This window comes from Mytilus edulis, chromosome 5 (genome assembly GCF_963676685.1).
Source record: "Mytilus edulis chromosome 5, xbMytEdul2.2, whole genome shotgun sequence".
In the NCBI taxonomy this organism is placed as follows: domain Eukaryota; kingdom Metazoa; phylum Mollusca; class Bivalvia; order Mytilida; family Mytilidae; genus Mytilus; species Mytilus edulis.
Window position 1 is genome coordinate 94714755 of NC_092348.1, and position 25884 is coordinate 94740638.

A 25884-nucleotide genomic window follows, 5' to 3' on the forward strand; every position below is an offset into this window, starting at 1 on the left:
TGATAAGTCATCTACTGCGGTTATGTAGTATACATGTATATATCGTACACAGGGCTTAAAATGGAGACTTTATATTGAATTAAGTTATGTTTTGAAGCAGATTTCGCTACAGATGGTTGTAAAAATATAACTAAGGACAAAGTTTCACCTCTGGACATCTTATTACAGAGTATACTGTTTGCTTGTTTCTCCTCTCTTAAGGTAAATGAGCATATGAATTAAATTGCATTGGCATTAGAAAATAATTTTACAAGGCAATTCAAATACCTTAAGATTTAATATGAATTTATATTTTGTATTACGTGAAAAAATCTTTTAATTTTCAAATAGAAGTCCAAGTCTCTTGTGTGGTAAAATTTTGCTCTCGTCGACCTTGTGGAATTGTCGGACAGGGGCAACTCCCCTTGCTGCACAATCAGGTTCTGAAATAGTTGCCAATTTTCGCTGTGCTTTTCTTTTTGATCTGTCCTTTAAGTCAAACATGTGGTCCCTGAAATAAAGATTGTTAAAATATTTTTTATCAAAGGTACCATTGACTCAGAAACTAGAAAAAAACCAAAGATAGTCTGAATAATGTTGTTTCAGAATGCATCAAGACACGTATATATACCTGCATTTCCTATCATTTGAAATTTAGTAAAATATATATATATATATCAGAGAAAAAGCACGGACTAATTAGGAATTCAATGTTAAAAAACCTTTGAAAGTCAAAATACTAAAGATTTCCTACCACGGGAGTTGATTACTTCAGCTGTTTTTTGCATAACTTTAAGGAATGTAGGATCTTAAATGCTCTTTAACTTTGTGCTTTAATTGGATATAAGGAAATGTGTAATGAGTGCTAATGAGACAATTTTCCATCCAAGTCACAATTTGTACAAGTAAACCATGATAGGTCAAAGTACGGCTCAATTTGACCTGTTATACTTATTTTTTCAATCGAGCGTTAGTGACGAGTTTTATTTTTTTGTAGACTTAACGCCTACAAAAGTTCAATCCCGTGTATCTATATGATGAGTTTATTAATAAAGATGGCTGTATATAACCGGTCTGTATATAGAATAGGTAAATAAACGTTGCTTAAGTTCATTTTTGGGGGTAAGATTTACTTTTTTTAAAAGTTTGTGTCAAGAAAACATAAACACAATAACCCTTTATCTAGGACTACCTTTATATTTAAACACACAAGAATATTACAAAAAGATTTTCTGTTATTGGTCGATGTGTTGACTTTTTTCAAACGATTGTTTTCGTTATTATATTTTTTTTTGTTGTAATTATGAAGAGCGTACAAATATTTAAAATTAAAAAAAAATAGTACATTTGAACTTTCAAGGGGTATTAACTAGGCTTAGCAATTACTTTCTCACCTCAATTTTATGCAATTTGTAAAAGTTGGATACACAAAAGGCATAATAGTCTCCGTTCCACACTGTGCCATCAAGTCTTTTACTGGATACACCTTTGCCCTAGATAGTGACATGTGGAAAGGACGGTTCGGCATAAGACGAGTACTCAATAGCTGACTGGCGGATTCAAGTGCATCTGGAACTTCTTCAGCCTTGATTACACCGGAACCTTTTGGGTCAAGATCTTGGAATTCCCCAAAAAAGTTTTCTATTTCCAAACTGCCCAATGTCCTCACATTATACATATTCGACTTTACATATGGAAATAACTGAATTCGTCTGTCGATGTTTGTTAAAAAGCCTTGGAACATAATGTTTGGAATGCCTCTGATGTGTGAGCCATACGGTGGAAAGCTACATAAATTCACACCTTTAAGTAGCCAGTCTCTGAGATTAATTCTGCGGTAACATCTCTCTGACGCTGTAATACCTGGATCGTCCTCAGCCTCATAAAACTCTCTTATAAGTCTACAAAACGCAGCTTCTTTTGTATGGCCTAAACGATTCATTGTAGCTTCGACCCTTAAGGAAAATGTCTCCTTAGCTATGGCATCGCTCTGTTTGTCGATCAAATCTTCAACATGAGATACTTTTAAATTAGTTGTATTTTCCCTTGCTACATCTACCCATGCTGATCTTAGGACTCCTCTTTCAGGAAAACCATCTTTGCATACTTTGATTCTGCAGTTAGTTATAAGATGATGAACATCAAGAAATGAGAATATATAAGATAACGTGCTATAGTTGTATTCTGGTTGTGAAAACCACACAATTGTGCCTACTGAATCCACGGTGGTTGTAGATGTAAATGGACTGTTCTCCCTCCAAACATTCAATTCATCACTAAATTCGTGTTCTGATATAATGATATTCATTATTTTCTTAGGGAATGTCTTTATTACTTTCTTGCAATTGTTAACAAGTGAAACAGGATTTCGAAATCCGTTTCTTTTCTTTTTTGGTGCAAAAGAAATGTTAGCGGAGGTGAATGCTTCATGTAATAAATCAGAAAGTTTGGATTTATTCCAAGATTTACAAAAATGCAATTTGGAGTCTAAAGTAGATTCATTGTAGACGTCTAGGCATAACACTAATTCTAACTTGGTCATAGTCTTCGTAAGATTATCTTTGTCTGTTGTCAGCTCTTTGAATTCTAAGAACGTATACTTTAGCCACTTGTTGGAGGTTTTTGATTTGTTTTGTAAAGCTTCAAATATCTTATGTGCATCATCACTACCTATAATTGTCTGCTCGGATTCCGCTGTTTCCATATTTATGAATGTTTCTTGTGGTGGTTTCATATGTTCTAAACTCTGTGTTCTTATTTCATTGTCTGATTCTTTTGTATTTGTCACAGGTTCTGTTTCTCTGTGTTCTTCCTCGTTTACACCAAATGCTTTGTCAAAAACAGAAAAACTTTCTTTGTCAATAGCGCTATTCATGACATCACAGTTATTTTGTCCTTTGCTGGATTCAAGCTGTAGTGTGTTGAGGGACGTAACAACTTCATCATCTAGCACAGACATTACGCCCGATGGAATGGTGGCTAATATATTGTCTACCACGTTGTCTTCACTTTGGACCTCGTCCAATTTTGAATTTCCTTGTTCGTTAGAAATTGATTTAAAAGTTTTTATTATAGATACCAAATTTGACGAAACACGAATCTGGTCACCATTTTTCGTTCCTACAGATACAGAGCTGTAAACTACTGAACTTCCATTCGATAGGATATCATGCTTTTCCTTTACGTAGGAAATTTTCTGAATCATGTCTTCAAAAGATTCTGCTTTCACAATACATCTTTGAAAAATATCTTTAGTTAAAGTGCTTGCATCTCTTTGTTTGACGTTATTGAAAACTTTTTTCTGTAACTCAAGAATTGTAAGCGGGTCTCCTGATGATGACTGGAATGATAACTTCGCCCACTGACCATCATATGATACCACTGGTGTGTACAATCCTTTCAGATAGAGTGTATAAAGAACATCGTGAATCATTTTACTCATTGCTTCTGTCTTCATACTGTAGCCTTTTAGACCGTATGCGATTGGAAAAGCGTGTGGTAATTCAGGTTTAAAACATCTGTCTAGGTCTGCTATCATGAAGACTAAGACTTCACTTGCTCTTTGAGTACACAAATTATGGCTTTCATTTATAAGTTTATCGCATCGCAGCAACGTTTTTTCCAATTCTCGTAATTCATTTGGTTTTTCATTTCCGAACCCTTTTTTCTCCACTGTATCACTTTCGGTTTTATGGTAAATTCTATGGATGGTGCTTGTTGGGTGTTTGCATGGTAAAGCAATGCACGACTTTATCTCCGCTACAAGAGTCACTTCGTTAAGACAATACTGCACTATGCTTTCCTTAAGGCCTGATAATGATGCACTCAGTCGCTTCGGGTTTTCATTTTGATTAACTGCTTGAATCTCATCAGATATGTCATTCCACAGTTTTTGGTTAAATTTTACTAAATGAATGGTCATGGAATCTTTAGAATATGACATAAAGTATAGTTTTGATGCATTGAGGCAATACATTTCACTGAGCACCTGTGGTACATAATATTTTGGTAAACTGTAATGCACCGGAGTTGAAAACAATTTATCAGGGATTGGGCACTTAATTTCTACACCGAAGGAAACAAAGGCTTCTGAGTTTTTGTTTCGAACACTTCCGTCTGGGCTTACTATCAAGTACGGTGTTTCGTCTACTCTCTTTATGTAACAACCCTCTTCGTAAAACGTCAATTCAGGATGAAATGCAGGTAAAAATTTGGCTACGAATGTTGAAACGGCATGACTTTCGTTAGCGGAGCCATGGTCAAACATTTTCTGCAATTCTTCAGATATTCCTTTTGGTTGTGTTTTACCGGTCTTTTCGTCTAAAAACTCCTTTTGTTTTTTCAATCCCTCTAATCCAATGCCTCTGTTGATTGTGCTTCCTGTAATTAAACACGTTTTCCTTAGTTGATGCCATTTTTCTGAACGTTGTTTAATTAACGAAGGGTCAGTATTTTGATCTGTACTTTTACCAAGACAGACAATATTTTCCTGTGTTTCTAAACTAACTTCATCTTTGCAGTTAAAGAGGTGCATGGAATTTCCAGTAATTGATGCATAGAAACAAAAGTTGTCATTACATTCAAGAAGATCATCAATACAATTTTCAATTTTGAAAATACTCGTTTTTATACTGCTTATAACCATGACATATTGACTAGATCTCCAATCTGAAGAACATTTTTCAATTAATTTTCTTAAGAAGATTTCTTTTTTCAATTTCAATTGTCTAAGATCTCGTATTCTTTCACTCAATATAGTCACCAACCCCTTATATTTGTACAGTATTTCCTCTTTTTCGCTTTCGTCGCAGTCTGCTAATGCTCTTTTACCAAAAGTTTCAAATTTCTCTATTGTTGCCTTGGTTGCGTTTAAAAAATCATATTGTTCAGACAATCGAGACTGTTTTTCACAATAAGTCGGTTTATCTTCGTAACCCCAAAGGTTTACTTCTCCTGTGGAACTAGGATTGATTTTCTTTCCATCGACGCAAATCTTGTATGTTCCAGTCTGTTTGGGATCTGATTCTGACACTTTATCAACCATTTTGTTCATGATGCATGGTTTGTTTCCAGTAACATATTTAACGTCGTCATTCAGAGTTCTTCTATCTGGAACAATGAAGTTTATTTTCGAATTTTTCGAGTCATATTTTCCGGCCAATGCTTCTCTACAAGTATACTGTCCTTTATTTTTCGGTCCACCCATAAACCTCATAAATCGACCACCAAAAAGACGCAAACCTGTTCGCCAAAAAAGCTTAATCTCATCACTGTATCTCATGGAAGTTGTGTACCAATCTAAACTAAACCAGCGAACTACATCTAAGAACAGCAAGAACGCAATGTTGTCCAAAGGAAATTTTTTTTCAGAGAGCAATCTGTTGAATGAGATAAATTCATTTAATTTACCACATTCTTTAAGCGTGTGTATAGCACCTGGTAACAGTGACATCATCTCCTGAAGTGTTTCATCATTATCTCCTATACCATTATCATTGTTGCTTTCAACTGGAAGTACCGAGATTCCATCGCTATCTTTAGCTATATTTGTTTCTGTTTCACTTATATTGTGTGTGTACATATCATTCTTCTCGTTTGTATTTTTTGTAGCGTCATTTGAAAGTTTTATTATTTTCTTGGACTGTCTTTTGGTATAAAATTTGGTTTTGAAACGTGTATTGTTTCCGATTCTAAATTAGCTGAAATAGTCCGTCCATCCTCTCTGCATACTTCTGGAATAATTTTGAAATTTAATGTTCTTACCAATCGACCGTCAATAGCTTGAATCTTGATCTCCTTATCATTATGGTGATCTATCAGGTGTTGAACAACGAAGTGGAAAGTAAGTTCTTCGAAGCAGTAGCCGCATTTATATTTCATTTTATCTGAAAGTTGAAAAAGAATTCATTCACTTAATAGTTCTAAATATTCAATACGGAAAAATTCTCCTACCCTAAGCTCCTTTCTACTCTCCTTCATAACCCATCCGCGAAATGTTCTTTCTTGATATGAAAATGCTAACTAATGTTGTATGATTATAAGCATTGTGTATAAGTTTTATAACATTTGGTTGAGGCAATATAGAGTTTGAGAACAGAAACGACAGATTAAGCTTTTTTTATTTATAAAAGGGCTTAACTCAAGAACGGTAAAAGTGACGCTACCCAATTTCTAACTTCATTTGTGTTTTCGGTGGTGATAAGCATTGCGTATACGTTTTAAAATAGTTGGTTTAGGCATACTAAAGTTAGAGAACGGAAACCAATTTTGTGGATTTTCTGGACGGACGGGACAGGCGGGTCGGACGGACATGGGTAACCTGACTTAACGCTACGGCAGGGGCATAAAAATAGGTTAGCGAAACAGTGACATGCCTATCCAAAAACTTCAACATTTGCCAGTTTTTGTATGTGACGTATTCATATTGTATACATCGGGTACGTAAAAGATGTAATAGGAACGTGTTCAAGCCTTTTATTGTGTTTACATCTTAAATGCTTTCAAGCGAATTGCATTTTTATCAAATGCATAATTAGATATTTGAACTTAATACTTTATTTTCTTTAAAAGGATGGAAAACAAATATTTTCAAATTAGCAAGTTGCCATACAGTTGAAAACAAGTTGCCGTACACTGAATTTGTCAACTCGAGCAAGTTGCCGTACAATAGAATTTATTATTTATGGTCTATATTCTTTAAAAAACATCTTTTTGACAACAAATTTCAGTAAATTTGATGCCACACTATAATAATCTAAAAACGTGTCTGGAAAAATAATGAAAAACAGTTGAATATCGTTCCAATGAGGCGACAGAAGATGTTCGACCTCGAAATTTTACGGTACTAAGTAGCAAGTTTTGTATTATAACACAAAATCTTGTAATAATTTTGTACTTATCGGCCTTATAATTTAAAGAATTATATATCATAAAATCATTTCTTAAGCGATTCCCTCGTCAAATCAGTAGAAATGCTTTAAATTGAATGAATTCTTACCTTGTTTATTTTTTTTTCCATTTCTCTCCGCTTCGTTAGTACCCAATTTCCGGTGGCGATGATACACAGTGTATATACTACTCTGCACGAATTTATTATGCATGCAACCCCGCCATTTTTTCTAGCACTATATATATGGTGAGCTCGTACTAATGCGAGTTTCACACTTTAGCACGCACGCTGCATAAGGGACAAATGACCTTTTCCCTATTTTCAGGTAAGCACATTTTCTTTTAGGCCTTATCGTGCATGTACTTATATCCAATTTATAGTTCAATTTATAAGAAAACTTCAATTTAACCATGTTAACATTTGAAATAAATGTTTATTATAATTATGTATTTTCAGTGTGAAATAAATGGTTTGCAACATTATATTTCGTCACATATTCAACGCCCTATTTACAAAGATCAAGTGGCCATGTACATAAAGGCTAAATTACGCGGTGTTTCCACTGATTTTGGTTTTCAACAGTTATTTGGTATTGCCATAATTGGGTTCTGACGCATTTCTGTCTGATAGAGTTGATGAACATATCTGAAAACTGGCTGCTAGCATAGTGGCAGCTAGCTTGAACCTGGAATATAAATTGGCATGGTTTAAATATTTTTCCGAGTGTATGAAAATTGAGATGTAACTTAAAAAAAGATATATATAAGATCCTAGAGATAAGATCAACTACGCGATGGTATTGAGAAACGACGACAGTCCGTCAGACCCGTGTAAATTAAGAGAGAGCCCGTATCTGGTCTTGCATGCCGCTACAAAGCAGCATTCGCACCAGCAAAGTGGCAAGGGATTAATATAAGTTGCAATAACTTGTTTCCCATCCACTAAAAATAAATATGTTTTAAACTAACTCCGTAATGCAAAGTGAATCTTGGTAATTTTTCCAAGATAATCTTTCTCATTTTTCCAAGATAATCTTTCTCAGTAATAAATGAAGTCGTGCTACTACTACCAGGGGCGTAGCTAGGTATTAAGTCAACTGTAGGCACCAATCGGCAGGGGGCCTAGGGCCGCTTAAGGCCCCCAGCAGGTCCAGGCTTTCAGCATTTTAGCTGCAAAATTTTATGTACAAAAATATTAAATTTACTGGTTATTTTATCATGATGATTATAATATACATGATGAAAAGTTTGGTATTATCATATCTATTCCGTTCTGATTGATATATACGTTTAACTTAATTAATAGTACACATTGACGATCCTTCATTGAAAAAAATAGGCACGTAAACACTGATACTACTATATAATAGAAGTATCCTTTTGGCTAGACATCAACCATCAATCTTTTGAATCTTAAACCTTCACCCTAGCCACACAAACACATACAGACATAGTCGATGCCTAACAAAATTCAAGAAATTCGTATTTCTTTATATCCTCTACTGTAAAATCCCTACCTTCTTAGGAATTTTGAATAATTGTGGCCATTACACGCAGATTTGATTTAAGAGTACTCAAAATTACTGGAAGCCAGTTGATTGATTATTTTTTTTACATCCAGTGTCAAATATTTATGCAAGTTCAGGACCGTTGATTTTTCTTTTTACAATAAATACTACTTGGAGCTAGGTCCTGTAATAGGTGTCGTCCAGGGCGAAGGTCTGGAAATCTAAAAATGCCATGCATTGGAAAATGAGGGATTATTGGATAGGAGCAGAAATTTTGCCTTTCAGTAGACCAATTACGAACTCCTCAAAGAGTTGCATTCTCTCTACAACTAGGCATAGGATTTTATGTCCCCATTCTGACCAGACGTGACTGTGTATTTGTACATCCTGCACAGCCAAACGGACGACTGGCCAACATTGGCAAGTCGGGTGAGGTTACAAGAGCGCAATTATTCGTAATGCATTTTCCATAGGGTACCACTAGTGTTCCGTATTTTTTTTCTCAAAGACTACATAAACTAGCGAAAAACGGGTGACAGTTCCTGTTACTAGAAATGCCAGTGTTGCATTACAACAAAAAAAAAATATAGGGTCATGCGGCTCAAATTGACTTAAAATGCAGTTGAAAAAGATCGTCTACTTTTTTCGCTTAATGAAAAAGGCATATTTTTAATGGCTCCGACGTGCAGAAATTAAAGATATTTTCTATACTTTGTAAAATATGAATATGATTTTCGGCAATTTTTAAACCTAATTGGATTAGCTTTCGATTAAATGTAATTCCAATCCTGTATCAACCAATCAGAAGCCGTATAGGATTCTATTCTGAGTACCATCTTGGGGTAAAAAACTTGCCGGTTAAATGTAAGGTAAAAAACTTGCCGGTTAAATGTAAACAAATAATTGCGCTCTTGTAACCGTGAAGACAAAGTGGAAAGCTAGTTGAAAATTAACAACAACTAATTAAAAACTCATGTGTCTGGGTTGTTGATAGAAGTGAAATGATCTGAACCAAAGTTCTAGTTTATAGTTTCTATATAAGGTAAAATCGTAAAAACATTTAATTCTATCCAATATTCCATACACTAAGGACGAGAGACCAGTGTACACATGACATTCGATAATTAAAGAGTTTTGACAACTTCACCGGCTTTCATCTACAGATAATGTTGTTTATTAATTTTTTAATAAAAAAAAAATATTTGTGAAAAAAATATGTGTAGGCACGTGCCTAAAGTGCCTAACGGCAGCTACGCCCCTGACTACGACGGTCCAATGATTCATCGAAATCTATGATACCTGTAACTATGCTATAAAATCAGCTGTAATAATAATGTCAGTTTATCTTCCTTAAATCTTGATTTATCTCAAGAATTGATGTACGTTCAAGAACCCGGCAGTAATAATTGACACTAACATGTATTCGATATGAAAAGAGGCTGTAACAATGAGATCAATAACTACTTAATATAAATTGCTAAAACTACATATGTAACGATCTTATTATTGACCTGCTTAGGAGAAGCACCCTGGTGTAAATATTTATAAAATTTTGCACACTTCAGTAATTTCAAACATTTAAATATTTAAGTAAAGTGAGATTTCGCAACATTAATATGATTGGCTAGTTCATTTGGTTACCGTAATTAATACCCTGTTGAAAGCACTCAACTGTGACATTCAAACGTTCGTTCTTTCTTTTTAACCCGACTAGTGTTGGAAACGGACGAATACAATAACTTTGAAAAGGTAAGAATCGGAGTTTTCATCAAAATACAAATAATTGTGGAAATGATTATTTTTTTTGACTTATAATATTGAATGTTATATTCGTTAATCCTGTAGAGACAGGTTAAATTGGTTTTAGACCTGTATAAACACCTGGGAGTTAAATGCATGGACACGAACAATCATAACATCGCAATATGAATGGCAATAATGTTCTCATACGGGTAACTTTGCTTTATACCACATTGTAGTACTCCTGATATTATAAACAGATTATTATAATAAACACTTTAGGTGTATAATCAGTTGGCATGAAGCGTAAGAAATGTAAATAACATGGAAAATAAGGAGATGTAATATAAACTGAATGGGGATAGACGCCCAAATCGGTGATCATGAGCCATTTAGGGCATTTTAGCCCAGATACCAAAAATCAGTGTTAAAGATTTTGTTTAGCGACTTTTCCAGAATATGATTGAATAAGTTGATAGATTGGTCCTTCTACAAAAAACATCTACCTGAAGAGAATAAATGTGACAGCGCTATTTTCCTCTTTGTTTTATTTCATTGAAATTCAAACTATCAAAAAGCAATCGACTATTGTTCTCCAAATTGTAAAGCTTACATGTTAAGAAGTTAAGTTTTAATCCTAGCATTGTCCAATTCTTGTTATCATATATATGTTTTTAATAATAATAAATAAATTTGTTAATTAAAGTGTCACATATTGATTGCCAAAAAAATCTGAATATATAATTAATTCTATCATTTGTTTATAGCATTATGTGACAAATTTCATTATGACATGATCGATTAAGTAGGATTTCGTTATTCATATTATATCGTTTCTATGCAAATGGTCAGTTAGATACCAGCGGTCAAGCTGTATATATAGACACCGTGCATTTACGGTGACATTCATCGTGTTTAGTATAGAACAATTATTGGAATTTCCATTTGTTTTATCTTTTCGCAATATTTACCGTTGAACCATTACAATTGTATTTGTTTTGCACTATTGAGAAAGTTATATAAACCATCGTAAAGCTTAACTTAGTTTTGTTGAAATATAGCCAGTGAGTTTCCCACAGAAATCTTAATATGACAGGAACGAAGAAAACCCCGGTTATAAAAACGTGTTCATCAGAAAAGGTGCTAACTGATTTTTCTTGTCTGAACATAAGTGTAAAATTTAAGAGCTCCATTCTTAACTTTAGATGGTGCACCTGATACGAAAATAGCAATTTCAAAAATAAAATGCTGTATATATACTAATTAAAAAAAATCTGATTTTGAAATACATTTTGAGATGTTGAAAATGGCCTTGCACAAGACTATATATCTTTATTCTCATAAAGCCAATGCATTACATCGGTTCAGAGATAACAAGTACATCAATTAATATTTACAATATGCACAAAACAAGCGAGAGAGCTACATTATTTACAAGCTAGGAGTATAATCACGAGTATTCATATTTTTTTATTGACTCAACAGTAGAATTAATATTTTGTTGATAAGGTTCTATTAATATCTTGTTTCTTTATAAATTCACAACTTTCCTTATTTCACAAAGTTAAAAATGAATTTGTATTTGTTTAACATTAAATGCAGTCTTGTTTGATAGTTCGAATACTGAGTAGCTCTGGTATTTTAATCGGTTATTGACGAGATAAATCAAAACCCACTTTCAAAATATGATAGTTTTTTAAGAATAATCCTAACACCGTGACTGGATATTACAGTGATACTTGAATGATTTATACAGCATAGACGAATTCGGTGACCGTCGAGTTTTCATATTCTTCTTCCTTATACTGCCCACGATTAACTTTCTGAATATACTGGCAATTTGGTATGCATGGTTAAAAACAGGATAAAAACAAATGTTCATCTTTATTTTGTAAGGTTGGTCATATTAATAAAACAGAAATTTTAGTGACAATAACATACAACTTTCAAAGAACATTCGTAGGACTTGCTATAGAGAAGACACATTTTACGTACACATGACTTCTTTCTACCGAATATTATCGCTCTATTTCCGCCAGTATAAAATTTACTTATTTTTATTTTCAATATACATATGCAATTTAATGCCTTTATTGAACATTTTAAAAAAAGTTTGTAGTTTGCCCATTTATGTATCTGTTGGGGATTACTACTAGTCAATGCACGGACACAGAATCTAGAAGATGCGGATCTAGGATTTTTGAAAGGGGGGGGGGGGGGGGGGGGGGGGGGGGGGCTAGCTAGCCAACGTAAGTAAACCCATTTTGGACTGATGCTTGTAAAACGTATATGTAGCATTTATCATATATGTGGCTCATTAAGGGGAACACAGTTCCCCTGCCTCCCCCTATAAATCCACCTCTTTCTATGTAGATATAAACCAGATTGATATTCACTTCTCATACACCGGTTTGCGTGTTGCATATAATATACGCATGTGTCAACTCACCCGTCTAACAATATAGTCACACTTGATTTCTCTGGAAAAAACGAATCGACAAGTAAACAAAGTTTAGGTATCTGTTTTAATCAATGTTGTTTTATGCGCAGTTTGTTAATATTCCTGATCTAAGGAAACACATGTTTCTATTTTAAGGTACGTTTTTGTTGTTAGTATTTGAGCTGAATTATTTAGTTACACGTTAATTACTTATGTAGTAGATTCGTGTGGGACGAAAATAACACCATAGATAAATGTCAGAAGATCGGGTGCTGTTAAATATTTATGTTATGGCGATCAAAACATGTAAATCGCAGCTTCTAATACTTTTGAACTTCAGATAATTAACAGGAATATAATGCTGGTTCAGATAATTAACAGGAATATAATGCTGGTCACGAACACTTACTTGTAAGAGAAAACTTTGCTATCCAAGTTCACTTGTTTAATAGAATGTCTATTTTTTTTGTATTGATTCTTTAATTGATTTGTTAAACGGTCATCCTTTGATATCAAAAAGCTAAAATCAAAATGTGTTACTAGCGAAATCTGTTTCAGTTTACAAATCGTTTGTTTTTGATTGAATTCTATATTTTTGTGAGCTCATGCAGGGGCGGATTCAGGACGGGGCGCACAGGCGGTGGCGTGCGCCCCTCCCCCTTAAAATTTGCAAAGCATGGGTTGTCCTCAGCTTTATAAAGAAAATTTCAATAATTTTACCTTAAAAAAATAAATGTGTGTTTGCACCCCCATAACACCAAATCGTAGATCCGCCCCTGACTTGTAGCAGAATTTGATACAAACAAAACAAAAACTTTTGTTACGGCGACTTCAAATTAAACTGTAACACTAAAATATTTTAATTCCCATGTTCATTCAGTATTGATTATCGAGTTGTTTTTTAGACATATGTTTATTCAAACCGTCATGCCAACTTTATGAATCGTGAGCCTTTTTTTAAGCAAAGTATATTAATCTTTTATAATCATATTATCACTTCTGCATGATATATAAGTGTCTCATAAGTCAATATTTATGGCTGGATATTGATTGTTTTATGTGTAAATATTATAATTGTTGTATATGTTTTATGGCAATCAATATGTGACACTTTAATAAACAAATTTATTTATTTTATAAGTTGAAAGTTGTGTTCATGAGAATTAGGTTACTTGTTCTCTGAAAAATGTGTGCATGAGAATTAGTTAACTTTATCTTTTAAAGTTGTGTGCATTAGCATTACAGTTTACTTGTTCTTTTAAAGTTGTTTGCATTGGAATTAGTTATATTGTTTTCTGAAAGTTGAGTGCATAAGAAATTGAATTAGTTAATTTTTTTTTAAAGTTGTGTGCATGATAAATAGTTAACTTGTTCTTTGCAAGTTGTGTGCATTGGAATAACAGTTAACGTATTCGTTATAAGTTATGTGCACGGGAATGACTTTACTTGTTCTTTAAAAGTTTGCCCAAATTTTAGGTTTTAGAGAAAAACAGTCGGAATAACTAATTTTTTTTATTGAAATTTTGTATTTAACTGTAAAATGGACTCATTTTTTAAGTCAACATTACACTTTTACATTGACGGCAGCTTGTTAGACACGTGGTTCGGTTCTTACGGGTTTTTTTTTTATAGCTTGCTTAACCTCCCACTTGTATGACAGTTATTTATAGTACCATTATATTGATCCCGACCTCATTTATAGATTAATATGAAACTGTATTAGTTTTGAAGCTATTTGAATTAATTGTGGTTTCAGGCTATAACCACATTGATAATTGGCTAGTTGTCCGTTGTGACCAATTGTATTTACTGGTGTCTGTGAAGGTTCCAGGTTCAGTTTTCTCGCCTTTTTAAACACGAGACTTTGTGGCAATGCAAGATGAAAAATTATTAAACTAATAATTTACAGAGAAAATAAGAGAGTGAAGAGTTTATATCCAAACAAAAAGCTATCTTATATACTCTATGGCAGCTCACACATGCCAGTGGCAGATCCAAAGGTCCCATTTTTTGGACCAATGCATTTGAATGGGGACATATAGTTGAATTCCCCTTTTATCCTGGGTTGGGATCCTCTTAAAAAAAATGGCTGTATCCGCCCCTGCATGCACGTTTCGCCGTTTCTCTTTTAAATCTACCCTATACCTTATTACAAATACAATGTAAAGCACTTTTAATTGATGAAATCAATACAAGTAAAATTAATATATTCTCCATAAGATTTTTTTTTCAATATTTCATAATAGAATCGTAAAAATTATAGCATGATAGCTGAGTATTGACTTTTGTTTTGACTGGTTGCTATGCTTTTGTATTGATTATCCATATTAAACCACTCAGCGCACTCACCCGGAACTTTTAATGTAGAATGATTGCACTGAATTGTAAAACTGTAATCTAGATATATACTTAACAACACAAATAACGCACCACATTTTAAAAATGTGGGTTTTTTAAGAATGAAAAAAAAGTTTAGAAAATTATCCTTTCCATATATAGAATTTGGTGTTAATTTTTAATCATATAAAAAAAATTCATACAAAGAAACTAATAGATGTGGTGCGTTTTCTTGTTGTAGTGTATATATGTAGGACTCTAAAGTGCGATGGGGACGCTAAAGTACGATGGTAACGCTAAAGTGCGATGGTATATGCTAAAGTGCGATGCCTCCATACGCTAAAGTCCGATGGTCCGCGAAAGTATAGATTTTAGAAACGTAGTTGGATTATGACGTTAATTGATACAAACTAAAAATGAACATGCCGGAAGATGAATTACAAATATTGTTTAACAATGTCAATGACTAAATCAATTAAAACCTAACTTTGCTTTGTCATCCTTCAGTCGACCATTTTACTATTTAGATATAAAATAGCATTCGCATAAATATCCAATATCTTGCTATTATTGGAAGCAAACGAATTCATTAAAATCATTGTGTTTGTTGCAGTTTATTTTGCGGTCCCCGTTAAAATATTGTCGCTTTTATTGTAACGCCGGTAAAATAAAGGGACATGCTTTAAAGGTGAAATATTATAAATTGTGGACCATAATATCAGTTTGTGCATTGAGGGAAATTATAACATGTATTTGTACTCGCTACGAAAAAGGATAAATCAAGGCGAACACCGCCGTTTTCTCGCACTTAAGATTAACTTGAGCTTGTACAAATAAATGTTTATACTTATTCCAACATTGGCCGAATTTTGTATTTGCAATGACGACTGTATGGGGAGGTTTCACATTATCAATAGACTGTTTGAACGGCAAGCTACACCAATTATACAATACGCCATACTTGTTAAAACTCATTTACAGGAAATATAGTATTTTGTGACAACTTTATTACCTTTATAGCAATTATAACGTGGTCAAACCTTTAAATTTAGATACTATTAAGCCGTAAATCATAAAGCCTATCACATCGTATGTTATACCTTAGCATAGGCCTACTAGCTTTTGCAAAACGACTTGTGTTTTAACATCCATGTACTTTAATGTTTTAGACTTGAAACATTACCCTAGTGTTCCATCGTACTTCAGCGTGTTTTACCATCGTACTTTAGCAAACAAACAACCATCGCAATTTAGCGTGACACACCATCGTACTTTAGCGTAGACCATCGCACTTTAGCGTGACCATCGCACTTTAGAGTACCATCGCACTTTAGAGTCCTACATTTATATATAGCATATCATGCTATATTTATTTACAATTCTGTTATGAAATATACATTTACTATATATATAAATATAAATTGTATTTGTATCGAAATGGTGATGTCCTCTGTTGGTTCTATGTACCCATAAGCCATATCTTTTGTCGATAGGCCATACAATGTCCTCTGTTGGTTCTATGTACCCATAAGCCATATCTTTTGTCGATAGGCCATACAATGTCCTCTGTATTGCCATTGTTTTACCGAATAGAATAACTATTATGGAATAGGCGAGTCCGGAGGCGAGTGCGCTACTACGAGATTACCGAGACGCGCCAGTGCAATATTAACATGCAGGCTTCTTCATATAAGACAAGTGTCTATTCATTGCCTTAACACCTCGAGAGTCGACAAGTTTTTAATGAATTACGATAAGTTAATAACGAACTAAACAGAAACTATTACAAAAACTATGTATGTGTAATTTTCTTTTTATCTATATTTTCTATTTTTTTTTGCAGAGAAATGGACCAGGAACAACAAATGAACGGTAACGCCCATGGAGCCTCGAGAGGACATGTGATGGTTACAGGGGGTGCTGGATACCTTGGATCCACGATGGTACCTATGCTACTTGACGAAGGTTTTGAAGTTACAGTATATGATATTTTTCTATGGGGAATTAATTCTCTACTTCACGTTATGCCGAATCCAAAACTTCACATCATCAAAGGAGACATTCGTGACAAACAGAAATTAGAAGAAGCCATGTACGATAAAGATATAATTATTCACTTGGCTGCCATTGTTGGTTATCCTGCTTGTGACAAAGACCCGGATTGTGCGATAGATACCAATGTTGTTGGTACTAGAAACATTGCTGAACTTTTGCGACCAGACCAAAAGATGGTCTATGCCAGTACAGGGTCATGCTATGGTGCGGTCGATAATCTCTGCACAGAAGAAACCGAAATCTGTCCTTTAACACTGTACGGAAGTAGCAAAGCGGACGCAGAAAAGCACGTCATCAAAGCTGGTGGCATTGGTCTTCGATTGGCAACTGTATTCGGATTATCACCAAGGTTACGGTTGGATTTGCTGATCAATGACTTAACATACAAAGCCCTCACGCTCAAAGAATTTGACCTTTACGAAGGGTCATTCCGTCGTACATTTCTACACGTGCGCGATGCAGCAAGAGCATTTGTGTTCGCATGTCTAAATTACGATATAATGAAAGGACAAGCATTTAATGTGGGAGATGAAAAAATGAATATGACGAAATCCCATGTAGCTCGTGTCATCCAGGACCACGTGAAGGGCTGTTCCATAACGGAATCTAATTCGGGCCAGGACAAAGACAAGAGAGACTATGAAGTTTCTTACCAAAAAATTCGAAAGCTTGGATATAATTCCACTATAAGCGTTGAAGACGGGATCAAGGAAATGTTGAAAATTTTACCCATTTTACACCCAAACGACATCGGAAAGTGCAAAAATGTGTAGAACTTTTTTTTATTATTATAAACGTAACATCGTTACAGTGCCATGCCGGGTAATGTACTAATATTTTCTAGTATAGGGAATATCATTTAACCATGATGATATTCTTGTGCATGTTAAATGGGCATTTGCCTTAAATCATCATTATACAATGATAGTTGAAATTGGACATGGTTAAACTGGCAAGATTTATATTTTTTATTAATGCAACCAAGGACGTATAACTAACATATAACATCTAATATACGTCCTTGATGCAACTGTTCACAATGTTTTTGTCTCAGTTTTGGTACAATTGGGATTCTTCCACAGACACATTGAACTTGTATAATTATTGGTCAATACATTTTAACTTGATACAACAGAAATACCAACTGTAGCTAATTATTAAAAAGTATACCGTGGGATTCTTTATACTCTTATTTTTATTTACATTCTCTTTTCATTATGCATAATGTTGTTTTATATTTTCAAAACAAATTCTTTTCTATGGATATTTATATATTTTGATGTTTGAAAATAAAAATGTGTTGGTATCTTTGTTTGTATTTGCGGCCACAGAAGAAAAGACCGGAACAAGAAGCATATATTACGTTTGCGCGGCATTAACCTGTTAAAGAGAATTTTTTTTATGGGATATATCATCAAATTGTTTATCAAAAATTGAATGAATTTATGATTCTAAAATTGAACGAAATGATATAGATTAAAATTTTAAAAAAATGACAAATTTATCGGCTGTTTAGTTGAAATATCGTCACTATATATAGTGAATCATATTCCAAGAAACAATTTATCTACGACTGTTCAAAAAAATGAAAGTATAAAACGCTTCAACAATAGGATAGGGTGTTTTCACAATCATACCACGGACAGTTTTATTCAACCCATCCCGCCATCTTAAAAGAGGGACGAAAGATACCAAAGGGACAGTCAAACTCATAAATCTAAAACAAACTGACAACGCCATGGCTAAAAATGAAAAAGACAAACAGAAAAACAATAGTACACACGACACAACATAGAAAACTAAAGAATAAACAACACGAACCCCACCAAAAACTAGGGGTGATATCAGGTGCTCCGGAAGGGTAAGCAGATCCTGCTCCACATGTGGCACCCGTCGTGTTGCTTATGTGATTACAAATCCGGTAAATAGTCTAACCTAGTTTTGGATTATACTGCTATTTCAGATGACTAGTTTCATTAAAATATATAAACATTTGATCAAAACAACTTCAAATATTTGAACATATGTAAAAGTTTGGAGTCCACACTACACTAACACATTCGTGATAGACGCTATGTCAATGGACGATCAACAATTTCTTTTAAAAGTAAAAAGTTCATGAAGATAAAACAGGGGGGACTGATTAACTACTAGTGAGCCGTCCAACTTCAGAGCGCTTGAATTACACTCCTCAAGTTTATAGCAAAGCATATCAGGCATGCAAGTTTTCCAACTTCAACTTTATTTGATCATTCAGACGCATTGCAAACGTGAAACAAGAGGAATACACTATTTACATATATACAAACCAAAATAGACCATTATAGACAACTAGAGGCTCTCAAGAGCCTGTGTTGCTCACCTGTATTTACTGGTGCTTTGTAAATCATGTAAAATTAGGTTAAAACATAACTAATATTACATTTTGTATTAGATATTAGTACATATTATCAGATACTATAATGATATCTATAACCAAAAACTGCCAAATTTCCTTCAAATAACCAATTCAGGGACAGCAACCCAAGAACGGGTTGTCGGATTTGTCTGAAAATTTGTGGACAGATAGATCTTAATCTGATGAACATTTTTACTTCGTGTCAGATTTCCGCTAAATGCTTTGACGTTACACACGGTATTGCGTCGCAAGACGTAACATGTATAAGGGCCAAGTGAGCTTTTCTCATCACTTTGAGTCCGTCGTCCGTCGTCGTTAGCTTTTACAAAAATCTTCTCCTCTAAAACTACTGTTCAAAATTTAACCATACTTGGCCTTAATCATCATTGAGGTATCTAGTTTTAAAAATGTGTGTAGTGACCCAGCCAACCAACCAAGATGGCCGCCATGGCTAAAAATAGAACATAGGGGTAAAATGTAGATTTTGGCTTATAACTCTGAAACCAAAGCATTAAGAGCAATTCAGACAGGGGGATAAATTGTTTTGCAAGTCGAGATCTATCTGCCCTGAAATTTTCAGATGAATCCGACAACTGTTTGTTGGGTTGCTGCCCCTGAATTGGAAATATTTGAAGGAAATTTTGCTGTTTTTGGTTATCTTGAATATTATTATAGATAGAGATAAACTGTAAATAGCAATAATGTTCAGCAAAGTAAGATCCACAAATAAGTTAACATGACCAAAAAGGTCAGTTGACCCCTTAAGGAGTTATTGCCCTTTATAGTCAATTTTTAATAATTTTGTAAATTTTGTAAATTTTTGTAAATTTTAACAAAATATTTTCCTCTTTTACTGATGGGCCAAGTTCATTATAAATTGAGATAATTGTAAGAAGCAAGAATGTTCAGTTAAGTAAGATCTACAAACACATCACCATCACCAAAACACAATTTTGTCATGAATCCATCTGTGTCTTTGTTTAATATGCACATAGACCAAGGTGAGCGACACAGGATCTTAAGAGCCTCTAGTTTTTTTTAATCGAAACACACAAACAAAACAACCATACAAAAGAGGGGCGTATTCGTTTAAAAATCGAATAACTTATCTTTTAAACCTAATATCATATACGAAACAGTTGGAGCATGAAAAAAGTAACTCCTTACAATGAAGCTTAAACTCAATAACATATATCGCCCTCAACATGCATGAACTATTTGCCATTGGACGTTAAGAAACCAACAATCAATCAATCAATCAATCGATAAAACATTTTAAATAAAACACAAAATAAACTAGATTTACTTTGATATTTTAGCAGCAAATTCAGTGTGGAGTCTACTACTGACACGTTTGGGTTTGTGGAAGGTCACTGAATCTTCTATCAAGGTCATGTAGATCTATGACCAAATTCAAAATGTTGTACTAACAGATGATAGTACATATAAATCTATATGTTGGAAGGTTATAATAGCAGCTTGTTCCCCGTCGAAATAACTAATGTCAAACAACTAATGAATATAAAAAAAGAAGATGTGGTATGATTGTCAATGAGACAACTCTCCACAAGAGACCAAAATGACACAGAAATTAACAACTATAAGTCAACGTACGGCCTTCAACAATGAGCAAAGCCCATACCGCATAGTCAGCTATAAAATGCCCTGAAATGACAATGTAAAACAATTCAAAAGACTTTTGAAGAAACTTGAACTCGGCTGCATATTTTATTGAACATTCCTACATTCCACGGCTAGACTATAGATTATATGGCCCCTTAGACTTCTCTAGTCTAGTAATAAGAATAAGGTCCCTATATGGCCCCTTTGACTTCTCTAGTCTTGCAGTAAGAATAAGGTCCCTATATGGCCCCTTAGACTTCTCGTCTAGCAGTAAGAATAAGGTCCCTATATGGCCCCTTAGACATCTCTAGTCTAGCAGTAAGAACCAGATGCTCCGCAGGGCGTAGCTTTATACGACCGCAGAGGTTGAACCCTGAACGGTTGGGGCAAGTATGGACACAACATTCAAGCTGGATTCAGCTCTAAATTTGGATTGTGATTAAATAGTTGACACAGCATAGGTTTATGACACAGAATGAATGTGTTCTAATGAACTTAAAATTTTTGTTTTCTCTTAGAGCAATTCACTATGCTGTTGAATATTAATCCTCTCAAAACAAGAATGTGTCCTCAGTACACGAATGCCCCACTCGCACTATCATTTTCCATGTTCAGTGGACCGTGAAATTGGGGTAAAAACTCTAATTTGGCATTAAAATTAGAAAGATCATATCATAGGGGACATGTGTACTAAGTTTGAAGTCGATTGGACTTAAACTTCATCAAAAACTACCTTGACCAAAAACTTTAACCTGAAGCGGGACAGACGGACGGACGAATGGACGGACGAACGGACGGACGCACAGACCAGAAAACATAATGCCCCTCTACTATCGTAGGTGGGGCATAAAAATGTTTGAAGAAATTTTCTTTTTTATTTATGAAATTTCAAATGAGAAAAATTGAACCCAATTTTTTTAATCACATCCCCCTTTCCCTTATTCCAAAACTAATCTCAATTAAAATTTCTAATGGAGTTTGCAACAATAACTACTCATTTAAATACATCATAAAATATTAAGATGTAAAAAAAACTGCTTGTTATCACTGAATGTTATTTATTATAATTTATCAGTTGGTAGTAAAAAGTGAATATACATTGTATATTGTATATAACAAAGATTTAAGTTGATTCTGGACAAAGAAAGATAACTCCAATTAAAAAAAAATCTTGCTATTGCACAATATTTTGCAATTAGATATTTCTTGCTTACTATTCTGGACAAAGAAAGATAACTCTAATTAAAAAAAAATTTGCTATTTCACAATATTGTGCAATTAGATATTTCTTGCCATTGCGCAATACTGTGCAATTGAAAAGACTTGCTATTGCACAACACTTAATATAATAATTTTAGATCCTGATTTGGACCAACTTGAAAACTGGGCCCATAATAAAAAATCTAAGTACATTTTTGGATTCAGCATATCAAAGAACCCCAAGATTTCAATTTTTGTTGAAATCAGACTAAGTTTAATTTTGGACCCTTTGGACTTTAGTGTAGACCAATTTGAAAACAGGACCAAAAATGAAGAATCTACATACACAGTTAGATTTGGTATATCAAAGAACCCCATTTATTCAATTTTTGATGAAATCAAACAAAGTTTAATTTTGGACCCCGATTTGGACCAACTTGAAAACTGGGCCAATAATCAAGAATCTAAGTACATTTTTAGATTCAGCATATCAAAGAACCTAACTGATTCATTTTTTGTCAAAATCAAACTAAGTTTAATTTTGGACCCTTTGGACCTTAATGTAGACCAATTTGAAAACGGGACCAAAAGTTAAGAATCTACATACACAGTCATGACAGTTAGATTCGGCATATCAAAGAACCCCAATTATTCAATTTTGATGAAATCAAACAAAGTTTAATTTTGGACCCTTTGGGCCCCTTATTCTGTTGGGACCAAAACTCCCAAAATCAATACCAACCTTCCTTTTATGGTCATAAACCTTGTGTTTAAATTTCATAGATTTCTATTTACTTATACTAACGTTATGGTGCGAAAACCAAGAAAAATGCTTATTTGGGTCCCTTTTTGGCCCCTAATTCCTAAACTGTTGGGACCTAAACTCCCAAAATCAATACCAACCTTCCTTTTGTAGTCATTAACATTGTGTTTAAATTTCATTGATTTCTATTTACTTAAACTAAAGTTATTGTGCGAAAACCAAGAATAATGCTTATTTGGGCCCTTTTTTGGCCCCTAATTCCTAAACTGTTGAAACCTAAACTCCCAAAATCAATCCCAACCGTTTTGTTGTGGTCATAAACCTTGTGTCAAAATTTCATAGATTTCTATTAACTTAAACTAAAGTTATAGTGCGAAAACCAAGAAAATGCTTATTTGGGCCCTTTTTGGCCCCTAATTCCTAAAATGTTGGGACCAAAACTCCCAAAATCAATACAAACCTTCCTTTTGTGGTCATAAACCTTGTGTTAAAATTTCATAGATTTCCATTCACTTTTACTAAAGTTAGAGTGCGAAAACTAAAAGTATTCGGACCCCGGACGACGACGCCGACGCCAACGTGATAGCAATATACGACGAATTCAAATTTTGCGGTCGTATAATAAGGTCCCTATATGGCCCCTTAGACTTCTCTAGTCTAGCAGTAAGAATAAGGTCCCTATATGGCCCCTTAGACTTCTCTAGCAGTAAGAATAAGGTCCCTATATGGCCCCTTAGACTTCTCTAGTCTAGCAGTAAGAATAAGGTCCCTATATGGCCCCTTAGACTTCTCTAGTCTAGCAGTAAGAATAAGGTCCCTATATGGCCCCTTAGACTTCTCTAGTCTAGCAGTAAGAGTAAGGTACCTACTAGCAGACATCTGTTTGCAGTTAAGCATTTAACCCTGAGAAGTTCCTATTTCTACATATTTAGTCTCCCAGATCTTTTAAAGTTTGGCAGAAAATGTAAGACACATGCTGATAGGCATCTGTTTGTACTTAGCAATGGCTGCATTTCTCTGAGGATTTCTAATTCCTTGACTCCAGTATAGATATGTGGTCTCATAGACTTCTATAGTCTTGATGGTAAGTCTAAGGCCCATGCTGAGAGGCTTTTTTTTAAAATAAACATTTCACCATGAGAATGTTTTATTACTAAACAATAAACATATTGTCCCTTTGACTTCTCTAGATTGGTAGTTAGAGAAAGGCCTATACGGAGATGAATCTTTTTGCAGTTCATCATTTCACCAAGAGAATGTTTTATTTCCCTAGAATATATGGTCCCATGGCCTCTCTAGTCTGGCAGTAACAGGAAGACCCATGCTGAGGGGCATCTGTTTGCAGTTCGTCGGTCCACCAAGAGAATGTCTTATTTCCCTAGAATATATGGTCCCATGGCCTCTCTAGTCTAGCAGTAGCAGGAAGACCAATGCTGAGGGGCATCTGTTTGCAGTTAATCGTTTTACTAAGATAATGTCTTATTTCCCTAGAATATATGGTCCCATGGCCTCTCTAGTCTGGCAGTAACAGGAAGACCCATGCTGAGGGGCATCTGTTTGCAGTTAATCGTTTTACTAAGAGAATGTCTTATTTCCCTAGAATATACGGTCCCATGGCCTCTCTAGTCTGGCAGTAGCAGGAAGACCCATGTTGAGGGGCATCTGTTTGCAGTTAATCGTTTTACTAAGAGAATGTCTTATTTCCCTAGAATATATGGTCCCATGGCCTCTCTAGTCTGGCAGTAACAGGAAGACCCATGCTGAGGGGCATCTGTTTGCAGTTAATCGTTTTACAAAGAGAATGTCTTATTTCCCTAGAATATATGGTCCCATTGCCTCTCTAGTCTGGCAGTAACAGGAAGACCAATGCTGAGGGGCATCTGTTTGCAGTTAATCGTTTTACAAAGAGAATGTCTTATTTCCCTAGAATATATGGTCCCATGGCCTCTCTAGTCTGGCAGTAACAGGAAGACCAATGCTGAGGGGCATCTGTTTGCAGTTAATCGTTTTACTAAGAGAATGTATTATTTCCCTAGAATATATGGTCCCTTTAGCTTAGACTTCTCTAGTCTAGCAGTAGCATCTGTTTGCAGTTCAAAATTAAACATGAGCATTTTGTATTCATTGATTAGAGTATAGAGATATGGTCCCTCATACTTCTCTAGATTGTTAGTAGGAGAAAGGCCCATGCTGAGGGGCATCTGCATGTAGTTCATCATTTCACCAAGAGAATGTCTTATTCCTTTTAGTAGCATATATGGTCCCTTAGACTTATCTAGTCTAGCAGTAGCAGTTAAACACTCACCGTCAGCATTTCTTATTCCTTGACTAGAATATAGATATAAGAGCCCAAGACTTCTCTATTCTGGCAGTAAAAAAAACCACCCAAGTTGGACAAAGAGGGTTAGTTACTCTTGTCCTTGGGGCAGTGGCAGATTCACAACTTTTGAAAGGGGGCTTCATACATGTTTCAGTGATAATATAGGGTTCCCCCTAGATTTGCATATGCTTTGGGGATGCAGGTAATAAGTCTCCATTTGTCAAGCTGTTTATTGAAATGTAAGAACAACCAAGATAACATTTAAATACAACACAGTAAAATAAAACAATATTGCACATTTAATGTAACTAAAGGCAACAATCAGTTTATATCACACATCATTGAAAAATCATGCACCATCACAATTAACAAAAATATGGGCTTACGGGTTTCAACTTGTAGAATATTGTATCAAATGAAGTTTCAACTTGTAGAATATTGTATCAAATGAAGTTATGTAACATTACTAGATTAATAAATACAAGTGAAAGAATCAATGGCATTTAAAAATATAATTCTAATATCATATTATGATAATATCTAGTCCAAATAATTATGACGTCTTGCAAGGCTATTTTAATTTTTTTCTGTGACGCATTCTTACAAAAGCCTTGCAAGATGTTCTAAATATTT

General features: G+C 34.4%; 2 protein-coding genes across 4 annotated transcripts; one reads left to right on the top strand and one right to left on the bottom strand.

Moving 5' to 3' along the window:
• Positions 1-275: 275 nt before the first annotated feature.
• LOC139524845 (uncharacterized) lies at positions 276-5579 on the bottom strand. The gene is made up of 2 exons (XM_071319953.1): positions 1374-5579; positions 276-490 (listed from the first exon to the last, which is right to left on the bottom strand). Exons 1-2 carry the CDS (start codon positions 5558-5560, stop codon positions 316-318), a joined length of 4362 nt encoding a protein of 1453 aa, XP_071176054.1. The 5' UTR covers positions 5561-5579; the 3' UTR covers positions 276-315.
• Positions 5580-7090: 1511 nt separating this feature from the next.
• On the top strand, positions 7091-18253 carry LOC139525600 (GDP-D-glycero-alpha-D-manno-heptose dehydrogenase-like). 3 transcript variants are annotated; one of them, XM_071321102.1, is made up of 2 exons: positions 7091-7193; positions 16736-18253. In XM_071321102.1, the coding sequence occupies exon 2, from the start codon at positions 16740-16742 to the stop codon at positions 17718-17720; it is 981 nt and encodes a 326-aa protein (XP_071177203.1). In that variant the 5' UTR covers positions 7091-7193; positions 16736-16739; the 3' UTR covers positions 17721-18253. The 3 variants fall into 3 exon arrangements, with proteins under 3 accessions (XP_071177203.1, XP_071177201.1, XP_071177204.1); XM_071321100.1 differs by lacking the exon at positions 7091-7193 and adding an exon at positions 9995-10124; XM_071321103.1 differs by lacking the exon at positions 7091-7193 and adding an exon at positions 12577-12711.
• The last annotated feature ends 7631 nt before the right edge of the window (positions 18254-25884 follow it).